General features: G+C 36.6%; 4 protein-coding genes across 5 annotated transcripts; 1 reads left to right on the forward strand and 3 right to left on the reverse strand.

The window, feature by feature from the left end:
• Positions 1–4,547: 4,547 nt before the first annotated feature.
• On the reverse strand, positions 4,548–9,014 carry LOC127250576 (SWI/SNF complex subunit SWI3C-like). Its single transcript, XM_051273933.1, has 7 exons — positions 8,762–9,014; positions 7,528–8,097; positions 6,523–7,058; positions 6,080–6,410; positions 5,923–5,996; positions 5,578–5,823; positions 4,548–5,356 (listed from the first exon to the last, which is right to left on the reverse strand). The coding sequence occupies exons 1-7, from the start codon at positions 8,778–8,780 to the stop codon at positions 4,898–4,900; spliced, it is 2,235 nt and encodes a 744-aa protein (XP_051129890.1). The 5' UTR covers positions 8,781–9,014; the 3' UTR covers positions 4,548–4,897.
• A 1,906-nt stretch (positions 9,015–10,920) lies between these two features.
• LOC127250298 (photosystem II 22 kDa protein, chloroplastic) lies at positions 10,921–12,305 on the reverse strand. Its single transcript, XM_051273491.1, has 4 exons — positions 11,973–12,305; positions 11,781–11,900; positions 11,371–11,620; positions 10,921–11,283 (listed from the first exon to the last, which is right to left on the reverse strand). The coding sequence occupies exons 1-4, from the start codon at positions 12,156–12,158 to the stop codon at positions 11,039–11,041; spliced, it is 801 nt and encodes a 266-aa protein (XP_051129448.1). The 5' UTR covers positions 12,159–12,305; the 3' UTR covers positions 10,921–11,038.
• A 124-nt stretch (positions 12,306–12,429) lies between these two features.
• Positions 12,430–15,577, forward strand: LOC127250297 (filament-like plant protein). Its single transcript, XM_051273490.1, has 6 exons — positions 12,430–12,628; positions 12,929–13,096; positions 13,428–13,566; positions 13,645–13,819; positions 13,898–15,102; positions 15,203–15,577. The coding sequence occupies exons 3-6, from the start codon at positions 13,459–13,461 to the stop codon at positions 15,575–15,577; spliced, it is 1,863 nt and encodes a 620-aa protein (XP_051129447.1). The 5' UTR covers positions 12,430–12,628; positions 12,929–13,096; positions 13,428–13,458.
• Positions 13,512–16,318, reverse strand: LOC127250299 (uncharacterized). 2 transcript variants are annotated; one of them, XM_051273493.1, is made up of 3 exons: positions 15,163–16,318; positions 14,894–15,001; positions 13,512–14,799 (listed from the first exon to the last, which is right to left on the reverse strand). In XM_051273493.1, the coding sequence occupies exon 1, from the start codon at positions 16,181–16,183 to the stop codon at positions 15,872–15,874; it is 312 nt and encodes a 103-aa protein (XP_051129450.1). In that variant the 5' UTR covers positions 16,184–16,318; the 3' UTR covers positions 13,512–14,799; positions 14,894–15,001; positions 15,163–15,871. The 2 variants fall into 2 exon arrangements, with proteins under 2 accessions (XP_051129450.1, XP_051129449.1); XM_051273492.1 differs by having other exon boundaries at positions 13,512–15,001.
• Positions 16,319–17,619: the final 1,301 nt, after the last annotated feature.

Here is a 17,619-nt window from a genome sequence, read left to right on the forward strand (position 1 = left end):
AGACCGCATATTAATAAGTCTCCCAACAGGTAATTGGGCCAGACCGGGGATCTTTAGAAGGTGTTGGGCTCGGGCTCCCTTATAGATCCAAATCTCTATATTCAGCCCTGAATATAATTCGAATCATAAAATATTAATTCATTCCATTAAAGAATTAATATTGCACTCCCAGCCCAACCCAAATTGAATCTGGGCTTCTATTAAACTTAATTAATTCCCCATGTTTAAGATGTTCCACATCCATTAATTAATTAAATCTTCTGACAATTTAATTAATTAATATCTTTTAATTCCTTAAGTAATACCACTCAAAACTTATTATTGTACGGATTAAATCCACCTGCAGGGTTTATACAATAATCCTTATTGAGTTCCTTAAGGGGATGTCATCAACCTGGATGTCCAGGACATGGTGCCTTAATGATAATAAATTAATTACTATGCGAATAATGTAGTTGCCCAAAATACGAAGCATATTGAATCACTAAGGATTCTCACTTATGGTAAATTAAAGCAACGAACATTTATTCCATATATTTAATTTATTTCATCTAAGGTTAAGAATTAACAGAGTTACCGAGATCTTGGTTCTTCAATGTCAGAATAGAAGAACATATCTCAACTGTGATCCTTTCAATGTGACGCAGCACATTATTGTAAACTAATAGTCAAGACAAACTAATTCCAAGTTTACACTACAACTTAAACCGATGGTTTTGTCCATAACCATCTCAGTTGTGAAACCCATTTATATTTAATAAAGAACTGACAACAAGATCTTCTGTGTGATCTCCACACACCATGTTGTCTACAATATTAAATAAGTGGACATGCTAATATATATAAAACATAAATAAAAGCAACACAATGTGAAATAACAATTTATTTATTCCAGTTAATAAGGAAATTGAATAATACAAAAGCGTACTAAAAGTTTGCTTTACAGTATAATCCAACAGATGTTCCCAGGTACATCACTTTTAAACTCTCTTTTGACAAACTCAAATTAGTTTGATCCTAACTTGAGTTTGAGAAGGGTGTTAAGATATTTGGAATATACAATTTATTATGGTATTTTTCGTATTTAAGAGATTTGTATGTTATTGTAAATATGTATATGTTCTTATCATGAAATAAAGAATTCTAATTTCATATTCTAACATGAGAACCGTCATAATTTGCCAATTTCCATTGACATTCCTGGCATGCAACGGTTTGGTGAAAGTCCTATTAGCAATGAGAGAAACGTTGAAAGAAATTTTTATCTTCTAAATATTTCATTTTTATGTGCAGCTATTCTCATCACTTAGGGGATACATTGTATACATATGTATATATTTACTTTTTGTGCAAAATGAATATTTGTCAAGTAGATACTTGAGGCTATTTTATTATTTTATTTTTGTTTGTTTGTTTCCTCTGCCATGTTCCTTTTCACCTTTCAATTGGTCTTAAAGTCATACTTTTCCGAATATTTATTTTGCATTAAACATTAAATTGAATTATTAATTTGTTTTCTTAGTGGGCATTTTATTTCCATTTTATTTTAATTGTGAGTTTTGAGTTTGAGATTGGATCTTAGATTTGAGAATTGGACAAGTTAGAAAACTGATTGACAAAGCACATATGGAGTAGTATAGGTTATTTGTCTCTCATAGGCTAAAAATCTACGGCTAATCAAATTTATTTGTGATTATTTGAAATAATCACAAATGAGTTGGATCTAATTTTGAAGATTATATTTTTGCAACTTTTACTTTTTGAATACGGTTTCGAAAATGTTTGGGGTTTTGATTTGCATTGTTATTGATTTGTAATATTACTAGACCAGGTTAAGGTTAAGGTCCTTCATTGCTTTTCTAGATAGACAATTGTATATAGATAGACTGTGCAATTTATTTAGTTAAATGAAAATCCAAGCATTTAAATGGACTAGAAGAGTTCGTGGAGTTCAGTTCAAGTGTTCATGGCCCATTTAAGATTCAAGAAGATATTTAAAATGTAATAGATAGGTTTATTGTATTCGTGCATAGATGGGTTATCGGCATGGACTATCTTAAATATTATTTTTATATTAATTAAATAATTTATTAACCATTTATTTAATAATTTTTTGGATAAAATATTATATAATTTTTATGAAATTATATATATATCAAAAATAAAGAATTAATCAATTATTTTTTATTTGAATAAGTTTATTTAAAATATTTAACCTCTTTTATTATTATAAGAGAGTTTCACATAATAAATACAATATAAGATGTTTTGTCTATTTTTACTAAAATACAAGGGGATATAATTTAATTTACTCGATATTAAGCTCTTCAAGGATTGATACATGAGGTTTTAGAATGCAACACAGTTTACAATATCTAATTACAATCACTATGTATACTAAAGTTGTATATATCACTAATGCCAACATTATCAATATGCTTGTCATCAACAAAATATTGTGTATTATATTGCCAAAGTAAATATATATACAAAATAATAGTTTATCTCTCATATTTATGTATGGACCTTATTGTTGTTGGATATTACAATTTAATTTTTGACCAATAGAAGTTCCACATAACATATATTACAAAATGAATGATGATTTTTTTTATCATGCAACCACTTTGATTAGTGTAGATGTAAATATATATAGTCAAAGAGATTTAATTCATATATGTAAGGAATTTTATACGTGTATCTAATTTGACACTGATATGATTGGTAAAAGTAAACATTAGATGAATTAATAGACGAAAAAAAAAAAAAAAAATCTCACTTTACTCATTTCATCAAACAGCTGGTATCCGTTGTAAACTTTTAATAGTTTTATTTCTATCATGCATATCAAATTGTCAAATCATCAATTGTATGCAACCAAAATTTTAATAACAAGAATAAAATAAGAAAAAATAAATGAACTCAACCAAATTCTTGATAGATATTCTTTGTTGGAAAAAGTCGATGTTCAATCAATAACCTTCAAACTTAAAATTTTCTTATGTGTATGATTGACGCAATATTAAAATGTTCATCTATAACGTGTATAGTTATTACAGGAGTTGTGGGAGTTAGCAAAAGGAGAAATAAATTTCATAAAGATTTGATTAGAGTATTTATTTATTTATTTATTTATTATTATTATTATTATTATTATTGAAAAATATATATACAATGGTAATAAATATTTTTGCACTTTATCAAATAAAATGATATATTGAATACACTATGTGTGTGAAGTTATTTATAAGCTATTTTGTAGAACACAAATATATGCGTGATGAATTTTATGTAAGAATTCATTTGTTAAGAGAGAAAAAGAAAGAGATAATTTAATCTAATTAACTAATAAATTCATTCTAGACACTTAAAATAATAAAATTGAGTATTCAATTAAACAGTATATTATTATGAAGCCAAAAGGCCCATGCAAAGCCACCCCAATGGGTAAGAAGTCTAAGAAAATTGTTTACCAAATTATTGGAGAACTTAAATCATAAAAAAACAAAATTAAAAAATAATTGTGCTTTGTTTTGTTGTACCTAATTTGTAGGCTATTAGGTTTTATCAAAGATTTAGTCCAACTGTGAATTTCCACGTTATAAAAAATAAAATAAAATAATTGCTTCTCTCATATGGTAGCGCCCAAGTCTTGCGCGTATTAATATCTTGATATGCACCTATTGATCATTGCTACATATTTATTATACTTAGAGCAATAAATATGTAAAACTCACTTTCATATATTGTCTATAGATATTCAAATTTAAAACACGGCTTCAATCTAACTAAAATAAACTCTCCATGAGAAGTCGACCAAACATAGCTTTATAAAAAAAATAAATTAATTTTCTTAGTTTATTTTATAAACATCTACCATTTCTTATTATTGATTCCAAATATTAATATAAATTGGAAAGAGCAATTACATTGAAATTATTGAATACCTAAATAAAATAAATATCTAATGATTAGTCATTTCTAACTGTAAAAGAAAATAAAAAATAACACCAAATCTATAATATAAAAACTTCTTGTTGAATTATTGTTAGTTGTATATGAACTTTATTCATTTTATTAAATTAAAATAATATATTCAGTTATATTTTTAAAATAACAATTTTATATTTAAAAAAATGAATATTTAAATTGATATTATTTTTAAATGCTATAATATATAGATAAAAAAAATGAAAAATTTTCAAAACACAATTAAATAAATATTTATGATAGTATTTTTATAAAAAATCTAAACAAAAAGGCTATAAAATATTTTTACATATATAACTGTAGGTTTGATCACAACATTATATGCATGCACATGGCTAATGTGACTTGTCTTTCGGGTCTAATTTGCAGAATATTAAGTTCAACCGGAGTTTATCCAGTATGCACTTTCGGATAACGTTTGCGATGAGCCATGTCAATATATATATATATAGCATTAAAACCCATAGAATTTATGATGAGTGAAAAATTATCATACTAATTTTCTTATAAACTTAGTAAAATTTTATGATAACTATCTTGGACATGAACTACAAACAAACTAAAATCAAAATTTTGCAAGCATCTATTCAAATCAAATTTCTAACTTCAAAAGTCATGCCTGACCAATAATGCTTCATTCCATGTCACGTCGTCTAAGTCAAACTCAGAATTAAAAATTGCGATGATGATGTTAGAAATTAAAATCGCTATTCTTACCCATCATCTTCTGTTCTTTCTCTCAACCACCTCACAATATTATCAATTCTATTCGCTCTTTCTCACCAAAATCAAATAAATCTATCACCTGTTCATTCTCCTCCAAATTATCACAAATTTCTCTTCTTTCGCTCATGCCTCTCAAAAATCATATGTTCTTCTTTCACTCCAAATCAATGCACATCCGGGCTTACCCTGAGCTCGGCTTTCCACCAGACGCACCAGGCCTGAGCATCGGATGGCCGAGGGTAGACTGCGAGGTGGAAGCTGCCGGGTTGAACATTCCCGAGCTGGAAGCTGATGATGGAGACGGCTGCCGGGTCGACATGGGCATCCTCGCAGCCAGACCCACTGCCCCGGGCTGCTGCATCAGGGCAAGGTGAGGGTGAATCGGCTGGTTGTTGCCGTATCCGCCCATAAAAGGCTGCTGCGAGCCTTGAACTTGCTGCGGCTGCCTGCTATTTCCTGCAGCAGCGACGCCTGGCGTGCCCACCGGTCGAGGGATCCCACTGTATCCGAACTGCGATGATGCCAAAAGGGCACGCTCTGCAGCAATCCTTTGCCTTGCCCTTTCCATCTGTTCGCACTCCCTCATGAGCAGCGTCTCAATCTCAGCAAACTGCTTCAGCTTCAGCTCTAATCTCTTCAGCTAAAAGGAGTAGAGAAAATACAAGTTGTGTGGTTAGACTGCAGTGGCATTAATAAAATGTAGAAATAAGGGGACAAATGGAATATACTATGCAATCAAGTAAAACAAGATAATCCTGACATCAATGAGAATTCCCAAAAATTAAATAAAACAGGAACAGCGCAGGTAAAGGGCTTATGAATACCAACAATAAGTTCATCAAATGAGAACAGGAATATCACCTGGTGATTAACAATATTGGCAGACAACCGCTGAATTTCCCGCTCCTCATGGTCTGCAAAAAGCTTGGCTTTCAAGGCTGCAGCTACCAGGCCTTCTTCGGCAGCAGCCCTCACATTTGCAGCCGATACTGCACCCTCTTCTGGATTGGGACTTTCATCCCGGCTGTCCTTCGATAATGATGCCAAGGATGCATGTGCACAAGCTGCAGCCACCCTTGGCCCTAATGCAGAGGCGAGAAATGCAACCTGTAAACAGCAGCATATGAGATTTACAAGAACATTCAGAGAGAAAAAAAAAAAAAAAAGCATGTATTTGAAAGGGAAGAAATGAGGAAGAAACGTTACCAGGTGCATCACCGGATTTCCAGAACTTGAAAATGGAAACTTGCTTTCCACGCTATCATCTTTCGAAGAGGAACCTGCGCCACAGTGAGTGAATACAAAGGAAATTCAAAGAAATTCTCACTATACACAGCCACTGAATATGAGGGGTAACACATACCATTTGAATTTGGTTCCGAATCATTCCTTGAAGATCCAGATGTGCTTGGAACTTCAATATCATCCAACGGAGCGCCATCAAGAGGAAGACGGAGAAATTGAAGAATACACTGAGCTTTTGACTTCGATCCAACAAACTCAGCAATTTTATTCCAATCTTCGGAGTAAAGCTGGACTCCTTCCAGCAGATCAAATATCTCTTGGTCGCTCCAACTATCCCCATCAGAATCTCCATAATCCTTCATGGAGTTTTCCTTCACAAAATCAAGGCTTGAGTGACCAGGAACAAATCCTCCCTTGTGAAAACAATCAGAACACAACCGGACATCAACCTGTAATTGTAAAGATTAGTTATATGGGATTTATCGGTCCAAAATGCAGCAGCTTTAGGGTATTAGAAGCAATGATATTAAGCATGTATTAGTTTTATAACAGAGCATTTACCTCTTTTTGAGATTGGTAATAGACTGTCGGAATGGAACGAAAACAGCAACTGCACCGATGCTCAGACAAATGCTCTCTGATAGTATTGTCAAAGTCCGATTTATCTGCGGCTTGACTTGCTAACTCTGGATAAACATCAGAGGCTTTGAGCCTACACTTTGGGCTGTCAAACTTTATCAGACAATCGATAGACTTCAAGGCAGCAGAGGGCACACGCAGTTCACTACTTGCATCCTCACACAAGTAAGTCCCATCCCTTTGGGCCTCATGCCTAGGTGAGGTAGCACAGTAGTTGATTATTCCCCAGTGATTGAGAAACCTGACAAGCCTACTCAAGTCCTCCTCCTCGATATCGGCTGCCACCCCATGGCAGTCAGCAACTGTCAGGTCCCTTTCGGGGTTCTCCATGTACCGAGCAACGATGGAGTTTCGGGCTGCCATGTACTTTTCTGGGGTATGCTCGGCTGACTTCCCAGTGAAAAAGTGTGGCACAACCTGTCTCTCCAATCGGTGAACAGCTTGCAGTGAAAACCACTCTGTTTATAAGGCAACAAAACGAGGAAAAATTAGTTAGATGGTTCCTGCTCAGAATGCCAAAAGTAATGCAAGATAACTTCCAAACTAACACAAGTTGAATGAAAATAATAGAATTCAGACACAGAAATGTCAAGGAATTAATTCAGCATATAACACTCACTGAAGTTTGACAGTTTGCAACAATGAGAAAATTACTACATTAACTCTCCACAAAAGCTTATCACATCACCAATTATTATGTTCAATCATAAAACCAAGTGATCAGTGTTTCTTAATTATAACATCCAAGTACCCCCAGATAATTTCAAATAGAACATGACAATTTCTTATATCATAGGACTTCAGACTTAAGTAAAAAAAATTTTACACTCCACCAAGTTTCTATTGTAGAAATTTGATATAAAGCACAAAAACACATAAAGGAGAACATAATAGTACGGAAATTTAAACTATAGCTATAGAACAAACCAGAATGCACTGGGAGAAAATGAGGGCGGCCTGCAGTCCCCAGCTTCTTGCACATGCCGCTGCCAGCAGCAATCCTGGGAGGAGCAATGACATAAGACCCAGCCCCACTGCCGCTAGCAGTCTCCTCTTGCTGAGTCCCGGAAAGGATCGGGCTATCACGGGGCACAGCTGATAGGACTTGCCGCTGCCCATGTGAAATGTTCTCCAACATGGGCACTCCACCTTGCCCATGCCTGCTGCTCCCTCCATTTAGTGTGGATCTCTCGGCATCCACAATTCTGAAAACAGATGAGTGTGGCCTGCTCACTTCCCTCCGGATTGCAACTGGGAACTCACAGATTCGGACACCTCCATCCACCAGCTTCTCACACTCTCTTTCACCAGAGATATGGGTCATCTCTGTGTGGTGCTGGGGATCATCTTCCCCTTCCTGGAGGTGGGTAGGAGGGTCAAGGTCAGCGTCCTCCTCCTCCTCTATTTCCTCAACTGCATCTTCTTCATTCTCCTTCAATTTGGATCTCCGTGCAGCAGCCTGATCCCTCTTTCTTTTTCTCCATCGGGCTCTTGTTTCTTGAAAATCATATGAAAAAGGACACAGAAAAAAAAAATGCAGACTTCAGTTTTTTCAGTTAGCCCAAATACCACAATTAATGAAACTAAGCAACTTTTGTTGATCACAACTGACAGCACTAAATTTCACTGAACCACGGGAGCTAAAGGGCAACACATTTCCAACATCAATAACATCATTAATCGTTTCAACTAACGTACACTTCACACTCCAGATCCATAAATATAAATCGTCATTTTCTATATTAGCAAAAGCCCCATAAGCCACATGTTTCACCACGTAAACACAAGTGACAAGCGGAATCTAAAAAAACGCCAGATACATTACAAATCGCGGAAAACACAGAATCAGAATCGCCAGATACTCCATCGCAAAACAAAACAAGAAATCAAGTTCCCTTAGTATTTAATTTCACAAAAAGGCAGCAACCACAGAACACGCACATGCTAAACCAATACCACTAATTCAATTCCACAAACTGGCGGGCAAGTACGGCTATTTTCCCCAAAAAAACAAAATAAAAACCCTTCACCACTTCAACACAACACAAAATCCAGAATCAGCAGATAAGACAACTCATCAATCTCATACTGCGCATACACAAATCAGGGCGCCCCATGGCAAATAAGTACAAGGTAAAATTAGGGGTTTAGTCAGATTTACCAGATGAGGACGCCGGCATTGCTGAATGTAAAAATCAAGAAAGATTTATGGCGGGGCTTGAGGTTTAAGGGAACGGGCAGAGATTTGTGGTCTCTGAGACTGGTGAGGTGGAGAGCTGAGATTTCGCAGTGTGTGTTGTGTGTGTGAGAGAGAGAGAGAGAGAGAGAGAGAGAGAGAGAGGCGAGAATGGAAGGGTTGTCGTGACTTCCGCTGCCTTGCAGAGAGAGAGGGTAGAGAGAGAAAGAGTACTTTGCTCTTTTGCCCTTTTCCTCTATTTATTCTTTTTCCAATTTTATTTATTACAGACAGCTGGGACTGCGCTGTATTTGCACCTTAGTCCCTAAATTTCTTATCTATCATTTCTTCTCCCCTACTGATATTTTTATGAAATTTTATCTCACTTAATCAACAATTAAATATACGTAATTATTGTTATTTCCATTTCAAATCAGATTTTAAGAATGCATTTTCAAAATTATCAGTCCTTTTTCATGTTGACTGACTAAATATTCATAATTCATGGAAAAGTAATTATTATAATTGAATACCTTTTGGTTTATTACGTATAATAAATTTATTTTATATTTAATGTAAAGTCACCTAATTCAACGGTATAAAAAGTTATGTCGGAAAAATTTATCCATTCGATACTATGAAGACTCTAGGACTTTTTATATTGGATCAAATGGACCTATTATCGATTTATTTTTGGGCTAAAAATTAAATTTGATAATTTATTTGTATCCGTTGAATCCAATAAAAAAATATAAATGTAAGCCGTAAAGCTAAAGTATTGTTTAGAATTGTCTCATCGGCCCAATATGTCTAGTGGTTCGTTGACTTTTGGTCTTCTTGGAGATGACGATTTAAAATAATATAATCCAATATAATTTTTTTTTTTTTTTTTGTTCTAAACTATTTATTTAAATCTCGTCACACAAACACAATAGTTCGAATTCGTTTAAGAAATTTTTTTTTATTTTTCATAATTAAATTTTACAAAACATTCAACTCTAATATGTTTTCAGCGGTCGAATATATATTTTAAATTTAAAAAATATTGCGAAAGGTTCATCGTAATAGCTCAACTAGTCTAGTCAATTGGTGGTCAAGTTATAACATTATTATTATCTACTTAAAACCTTAGTGTCAATTACATAAGTCCTTCTGACTTTGTTTATTTGTATATTTTTATTTTTATTTTTTTTGTCAAAATTAATTTTTCTAAGACAATCAAATCTAATAATCTCATACATTGATTTTATACTCAAAAAGTTATTATTATTTATGTGGTTGAACTGGTTTCTGGATGTTTTTTTTTTTTAACAAAAAAAAAAAAAAAGGTTGCAAAACAACGTATAAAGATTACATTCTTATTGCAAATTGTCTTTTATTATTTGCATTGTATTATCTGTCCTTTTATTTTTTTTTCCTTTGAAATCAAAATTCTTTTAAGCTATATGTATTCTTTAATTAGTATATTATTATGGACACAATCATTTTATTTCAATATGAAAAAGTTAATTTAGCATGATACTTTTTGTCAAAATAGATATTGTATAAATTAGAAACATATAAACAATTTGAATGAATAGATTGTGTCAATACTTGGAGCTAATGCTTATTCCTCAATATATTAGACAACCTCAACATACAATGTCTTCAAAGGACTTAAAATGTTGTGGTGCTCAAGGTACATTTCAAAATGGAGCAACTAATATTCAGACATCATCTATTTATTCATAATTCATCAGTGTGCCATTCTGTTGTGGTCTTGTTTATATTTACAAGTTTTTCTGTGGCTCCTCGTGCAATATTTGAAAGTACAGGGAATTCATGCGATACTCTGGGCCCATCTTCCGCCACGTGTCGATTCATGAATACTGCTGTACCTAGATCACGATTCCACACTCACCCCACACCCGATGAATTCTGGTGAGTACTGAAATGGAATATGGAATGTAGTTTGTGATTGATCGATCATTCGACAAGTTCCTGAAATTTTGGGCATTAATTGTGATAAAAGGTTTGGTCGTTTATTCATGGAATGTAGTTTGTGATTGATCATTCGGCAAGTTCCTGAGAACTTGGGCATTAATTGTGACGAAGTGTTTGTTTGTTTGCTCATTTATTCATGGAATGTAATGAAGTGTTCGATCGATCGAGAAAAGGTAGGGTTTGGATTAGGAATAAATGGCTGATCACGTTGACTGGAATTCAATTATAAATTCTATTAATGATTGCAGGTAGACAAATGGCAGGCACTGCACTAACGCATCAAGCTTCTTCCTCATCAGTGACGAACTTTCCAGTTCCAGGATTAATGGCGGCAATGAAGAAGAAGGCTACGTTGAACAGTAATAGAGGCTCGATCTCGTTAATCGGGACTCCAGTCTCGATATTCAGCTGCGCAAGAGCTCCTTTACCGGTGATGATCTCCCCAATTATCGAGAAGGCAATCCCTAATTGAGCCAATCTTCCCACGAACAGTTCGTTTGCTTTCGTGAAACCGAACAACGGCCCTGTATTGAAGGAAGCCATGTCAATGGAACTTGATTAAATTAACCAGAAATTAATTAATTAAGCCGTTCGTGTGGTGGAATTGGTACCTTTCCCGAGCCCTAGCGCAGCTCGGAATCCCTTCCCGGGAGGTATAACTGCCTTTTCCAGTCCGGTGGCCGCGGCGTCGTCGTCGTCGACGAAGCGGCCGCGGTCGCCGAGTGCTCCGATTGCTCCTAGAAGGTTGAAGAGGATGAAGAACAGAAGAAGAGGCTCCGCTTCGTAGATCGGAATTCCAGTCTCGAGATTCAATTGCGCCAGAATTCCTTTCCCTGTAATCGCTTCTCCCAGCAGCGATGCCTGCACGCACACCACATGTTCCTGTAAGTTTCTCTACCCAACCTAACCACTTGCTTCTTTATTTCCATTGCGAAACTTCAATTGATTCCCTTCCTTGGATGATTATTACATAATATATGTATATATATACAGTTAGGGAGCAGAGAGAAAGAGAGGTTACTGCAAATCCAATCATGGCGACACGGCCAACGAAGAGCTCATTTTGCTTAGTAAATCCAATGCCACCAGAAGTGCCAAAAATACCGTCTTCAACTTTAGCCTTCTCCTTCACCGCAGCACCCTGCAGATTAACAATCCCCAAATCAATCAACAGCAAAGGCAAAATGGAAACTGAATCAGATCAGGTACAGACCTTAACAGGAGCCTTAGTTTTGGTCTTGAAGAGAGCAACAACACTTGTGGCTGATGATCTAGAAAGAGAAAGAAAATTAAGATATCTTGAGGGCAAAACAGAATGGTAAAAGGACTTTGGCTTAAGTGTTGTAATCAATGGCTCGGCTCTAGACACATTTGCATTCAGCAGCATTGCTTGAGCCATGTCCGGCCGGCTGCACCAGCAAAGCAGTGACCTGACCTACCTAAGAAGAAGAAATCTGTGAATGTGAATGGAGAGAGAGCGATGAAAGAGATGATCAGTAAAAGCATATATGAATGATTTTTTTAAGGTTCAAGATTTTGTGGATCACACAGCGGGAATTGTCGATGGCTGAAAGAGCATCCACGATGGCTGCATCTGCACTTAGTATACATTATCCTCTACTGTCTGACTGTCCATCTTTCTTCTAGTGTGTTCCAGAGGCAGAGCTTGAGGAGGATGGCACACCTGTCCTGTCCAGGCCAGGCCAGGCCTTGTCTGTTGTGTTGTGCTTTTTAATGGCTGTGGATCATTTTCTTCCACCAATGGGCTGCTGTGCCTGTGAGTGAGTGATCTCTGGCCCAATTCATGGACAGATAGATTAACACAACAGTGCGTGTGGGAAATAAATGGAGGATGGAGGCACAGTGAAGGTGAATTGTTTTATTTATTTATTTATTAGCTTCAAATAAGTTAGTTAGTAGACCACATCCACATTGGCTGAAAAGTGGTTTCATTTCATTGGCTTTCGGGATACACATTGTCACATCACATGCTCTGGTCCCAGGGAATAATAGAAAAAGGAAAAAGACAACATTTTTGGTCAAGAAATGCTCTTCCCTTCCTTCCTGCAGGAATAATATATTATTAGATACAAGAAGCAGCAGCAGCAGCAGTAGTAGTAGTTCAGTCCTAGTTCATATCCTGACTTTTCTGAAATTTTCATTATACAGACTTCAGATCCTCCTCGCCAAAAGATTCATTATTTATTGGGCAAGATATGTAGACCGACCACAAACCAGAGCAACACTGAATGGCCTGCCATTTGGAAATTAATTGAGGTTTCGATTGGTGTTGACTGGTGGATCCAAGCTTGGATCTTTCGCTCTTCTTCAGTCCAGGTGACGTAATGCCGCTTGTGTTCGTCGCTATGAATTCTGTGCTTCTCTCGTTCAAAAACCTTATTTAGTTGTGATTGTCTGTCTGAAACTTTTCTGGTTTTCACTTGCATTGCCTCTCGAGGTCTTTAGTATTTAATTTATCGTTGAAATGAAGTTAATAGGTTAAATTGTAATGTAAGATCGAAGCAATTCAACGTGGGCAGTAACTATGGTATTGGAGGATGGAGAAACTGGATCTATCTATCATTAACCCTTTATTAGTCTAGATGAGTTGGCTTTTTTACAGTAACATTTCCTGAATTTTCTTACTAATGATACCGAGATTTATTAGGCTGTCAGGAATTTAATTGGGAAGTGAATGAATGGATAAGAGGAAATGGTTGTGGAAAAGGAAATCTTCTGAGATAAGTCCCAGTGAAAGCGAAAGCGAAAGCAATGGATCATCCTTTTCACATTCTGACGAGCAACAGGTTAATAAATGTTCATCTACATTAATGTTGGGGCAATTTATATAATTATATGTAACCTTGCACATTGTTCCTGAGCAGGAAGGATTGAGACAATCTCCTCAAGTGATCTCGATCCCTAAAACCGATGGCAGCGAAATGGAGGAAACTATCATCAAGACTCTAACGGAAAAGCTATCCGCTGCACTGGTAAACATCTCTGCCAATGAAGAGCTCGTCAAGCAGCACACCAGAGTTGCTGAAGAAGCTGTTGCTGGTAACCGAAGCAGGCAATGAGAGTTTATACTTGATGCCAATATCCGAGCTTGTAACAAATCCTTTGTATCTTTCTCAGGGTGGGAGAAGACTGAAAATGAAGTGGCTGCGCTTAAGCAGCAGCTTGATGTTGCGGTGCAGCACAATTTAAGCCTGGAAGTGAGAGCCAGCCATCTCGAGAGTGCTCTCAGGGAATGTGTAAGACAGCTGAGACAAGCAAGGGATGATGCTACGCCAGAGAAGAACGGCGATTGGGAGTCCCAAAAGATTCAGCTCGAGAAGCAAATCCTTCATCTCCAGGCTCAAGTCGAAGTTTCCAGAGCTGAAAATTCCGCTGCCATTGATCCTGATACTCTGTTAGTGATTGAGGCTCTAGAGAAAGAGAACACATCCCTCCGGCAAGAACTCATGTCCCGTCATAAACAGCTGGAAGTTATTGCCATTGAGAGAGATTTAAGCACTGAAGCAGCAGAAACAGCAAGCAAGTTGCAGTTGGCGAGCATAAAGAAGGTTGCTAAGCTTCAGACAGAGTGCAGAATGCTTCGATCAATGGTTCGAAGATCATCCACAGCAGACAGCAATCACAAGTTTGCGGCTGCTTCCTCCTCCTGTGCTGTAACAGACGGTTTATCAGAGTGCGGCAGTAGGCAGAAATCCATAGACTTGGATACTGAAGAGACTGTTAAAACAGGAGCAAATGGATATGAACCAACGAAGAATCTTTCAGCTTGCTGCCTTGAAATCGACATGATGGATGATTTTCTTGAGATGGAGCGTCTTGCTGGATTGTCGGAGACTAATAATATTATTTCATTTTCTGCATCAGAGTTGGCTTCTGGAGAATGTGTTCAGGATGACAATGTATTCAAAGATGAGCTAAACTCCATGGCACAACAAGTAGCGGAATTGGGAGACAAGGCGACAAAGTTGGAGGCAGAGAAATTAAGGCTTCAAAATGCTTTAGATGAGAGTGTTGATCACCTGAAAACGGCACAGAGCAGAGTTGCTGAAACGGAAACTACGTTGGAAGAGCTACAGAAAGATTTAGCTGCATTAAATGAAACAAAAGTGTTACTCGAATCGCAGCTTGTCGCCATGGAAACAGAGGCAAGCGCAATGTCTTCCAACATCAATTCGTTAAAAGCAGAAATAGAAGATGAAAGGAAGCTATCATCTGAACTAGCTGCAAAGTGCGAGGAATTAGAAAGAGAACTAACAATCACAATCCAGGAAAAAGAAGTCGAGCTAAATAAATCGTCAAATGGTGAAACAAGATTAAAGCAGGTTATCATCAGATCGACTTAGATTTTCATCTCTTTCATCTGTTACTTACTAGCTACATACCTGGAATGAACTGCCGTTGTCTGTTTCTTGTTTACCACAGGAGGATTTAGCTGTAGCATCAGACAAGCTCGCCGAGTGCCAGAAAACGATTGCATCTCTCGGACGGCAGCTTCAATCTCTTGCAGCATTGGAAGATTTTCTAATTGACACTTCAAACATTCCAGGCCCCTCTGAAGGAGCATTGCCTTCAGGCAATGGTGGAGAATTCATTGTACCAACATACGATTTGGCTCAGTTAAAATTGTCAATTGAGAACTATAGGCAGCTGGAGAATAGGGATTCGTCGTCGTCTCGAATCCCACCTCCATCAGCACTATCAACCAGCCATACAACTGCTGCCAAGAACTTGAGCAGTTTTGGGAGGATATTCTCAAGAAGCAAGAGCGTGATAGAACTAGGGAACACTCCAGATTAGTGGTAGAAACACAATTCTTTCTAGGTCAGAGCAATTCATATATGGATATGGATGTTCTTTGATCACAATTCTATGTTGAACGTGCAATAATTGAACTATTTTGTTTTCCTATGGAGGATGTGATTGGAACGAAATAAAAGAGCCAAACACAATAAAACGCCAGTGTAGACAGTAATAATTTTCTCTATTTATTGCTTCTGTTCAACATCAACTCAACTCTATTAGATACCCAAATTAACAAAAATAAAACCCTAACTAGTACGCACAAACGAAAGCACCTGACCTCAGATTCACTCACAGGGCGGAGCCGCAGAAGGGGCAGAATCTAAAGGAGGGATCCACCTTGCGATCGCAGAACTGACACCTCAATGCTGCGTCCACTGCCGCCGCCTTGTCCAGCGAGGGCGGGAAAAAAATCCTGCAATCCTTACAGTGCATCAGAGGGTGTTTTCCCGGCCAGCGCCACACCGGCACGAAGAACAGCTTGAGAACTTTATCGTACTCGACGAGATCGGCGGGCGATCCGCACGATATGCACTTCCCTATGCCGCTCTTGAGGACCTGCCTTGCTTGCTGCTCCACTCCTCCAACAAAGAAGAAAAACATGGCCTTCGATCGAGGAGGTAATTCGTAATTCTCTTCTTCCAACCTTGTTTCTTAATCGACGGCAGTCAGTCTCGTCGCTACTGGAAGTATCTGGGGTGGTGTGTTTCTTTTGTTTGGTTGAGTTTGAGTTGGGAAAATTTAATACGAGTTTGTTATTAAAATAATTTTTAATTAAATATTTTATTAAAAAAATATAAAATTTAAATAGTAAATTTTAATAAAAATTGATTAAAATACATACTTTGCTATGATTCATATTTATTTATTTGTATGTATTATGTTGACAAGTCATCAATTATAATGACTAATATCAATGTAATATGGCTATAAATATGTAATAAGAAATGAAAAATGATACCACTTTTTACTCTCTCTCTCCCGTCTCCACCCCACCTCTTTCATTAACTCTCCCTCTCTCTCTATTATATACTCTCCCTCTCTCTATTATATATATACATACTTTATTACAAATCTATATATATTACAATATCTATATTATTATTAGTAATAGTATTTTTATATTTTGTTATATATTATGTAACACGTTATGAGCACGAGGTTTTGCCGAGGAAGTGCACATAAAAGATAGTGTAATTTTTTGGTTGTTTTTGTTGTTGTGTTACGCGGAAGGTTGCGGAATTTCTGGTAAGTATTTATTTTCTTTTAATAGAATATGGCAAAGTTTGAATTTCCCCCACTGACAATTACCGGAAATAATTATATGCCGTGGGTAATGAATGTCGAGATGCACCTCGAATCCATGGGGCTTTCGAAAACAATAATTAGTGAAAATGAATACACAAATCAATAACGTGCAAAGACAATGATTTTCTTACGTCATCATATTGACGAAGCCCTGAAAATGGAATAGTTAATGGTGAAAGATCCATTTGAATTATTGACAAATTTGAAAGATCGGTTTGGACACATGAAATCTTTTATATTACCGAAAGCGAAACATGCATGGCAACACTTGCGTTTGCAAGATTTTAAAACAGTTGCTGATTATAATTCTATGATGTTCAAAATTACGTCCCAGTTATGATTTTGTGGAGAAAATATTTATGATAGGGATATGTTGGAAAAAAAATTTACCACGTTTCATGCCTCTAATATAGTTTTACAGCAACAATATCGAGAAAGGGATTTTAATAAATATTGTGATCTTATTACTTGTCTACTTGTTGCTGAACAGAATAATGAATTATTATTAAAAAATCACGAATCGAGGCCAATTGGTGCAAGTCCATTCCTGGAAGTGAATGCGACTCAGTGTTTAAATAATATGCCTAGATTCTACCGCGGACGAGGTCGCGGACAAGGCAGTGGACGTGGATTTAGTCGTGGACGTGAATTTGGTCGTGGACGTGGAGCCGACCATGGACGAGGTCGTGGCAGGTTTGTTTTGTATTATTACCGTCAGGGATATTTTGATG

This window comes from Andrographis paniculata, unplaced genomic scaffold (genome assembly GCF_009805555.1).
Source record: "Andrographis paniculata isolate CXL003 unplaced genomic scaffold, ASM980555v1 Contig37END, whole genome shotgun sequence".
Lineage (NCBI taxonomy): Eukaryota > Viridiplantae > Streptophyta > Magnoliopsida > Lamiales > Acanthaceae > Andrographis > Andrographis paniculata.

Excerpts from the sequence above, each read along its gene's own strand:
- LOC127250576 (XM_051273933.1), bottom strand. Across the intron at positions 6,411-6,522 it reads ATTACCAATCTCAAAAAGAG|GTTGATGTCCGGTTGTGTTC; the intron begins GTAAATGCTCTG and ends TTACAATTACAG. Across the intron at positions 5,357-5,577 it reads CCAATATTGTTAATCACCAG|CTGAAGAGATTAGAGCTGAA; the intron begins GTGATATTCCTG and ends TACTCCTTTTAG.
- LOC127250298 (XM_051273491.1), bottom strand. The coding sequence starts at position 12,158 with ATGGCTCAAGCAATGCTGCTGAATGCAAATGTGTCTAGAGCCGAGCCA. Across the intron at positions 11,621-11,780 it reads TCGCCATGATTGGATTTGCA|GCATCGCTGCTGGGAGAAGC; the intron begins GTAACCTCTCTT and ends GTGTGCGTGCAG. Across the intron at positions 11,284-11,370 it reads TGCGCTAGGGCTCGGGAAAG|GGCCGTTGTTCGGTTTCACG; the intron begins GTACCAATTCCA and ends CCTTCAATACAG.
- LOC127250297 (XM_051273490.1), top strand. The coding sequence starts at position 13,459 with ATGGATAAGAGGAAATGGTTGTGGAAAAGGAAATCTTCTGAGATAAGT. Across the intron at positions 13,567-13,644 it reads CACATTCTGACGAGCAACAG|GAAGGATTGAGACAATCTCC; the intron begins GTTAATAAATGT and ends GTTCCTGAGCAG. Across the intron at positions 15,103-15,202 it reads GTGAAACAAGATTAAAGCAG|GAGGATTTAGCTGTAGCATC; the intron begins GTTATCATCAGA and ends TGTTTACCACAG.
- LOC127250299 (XM_051273493.1), bottom strand. The coding sequence starts at position 16,183 with ATGTTTTTCTTCTTTGTTGGAGGAGTGGAGCAGCAAGCAAGGCAGGTC.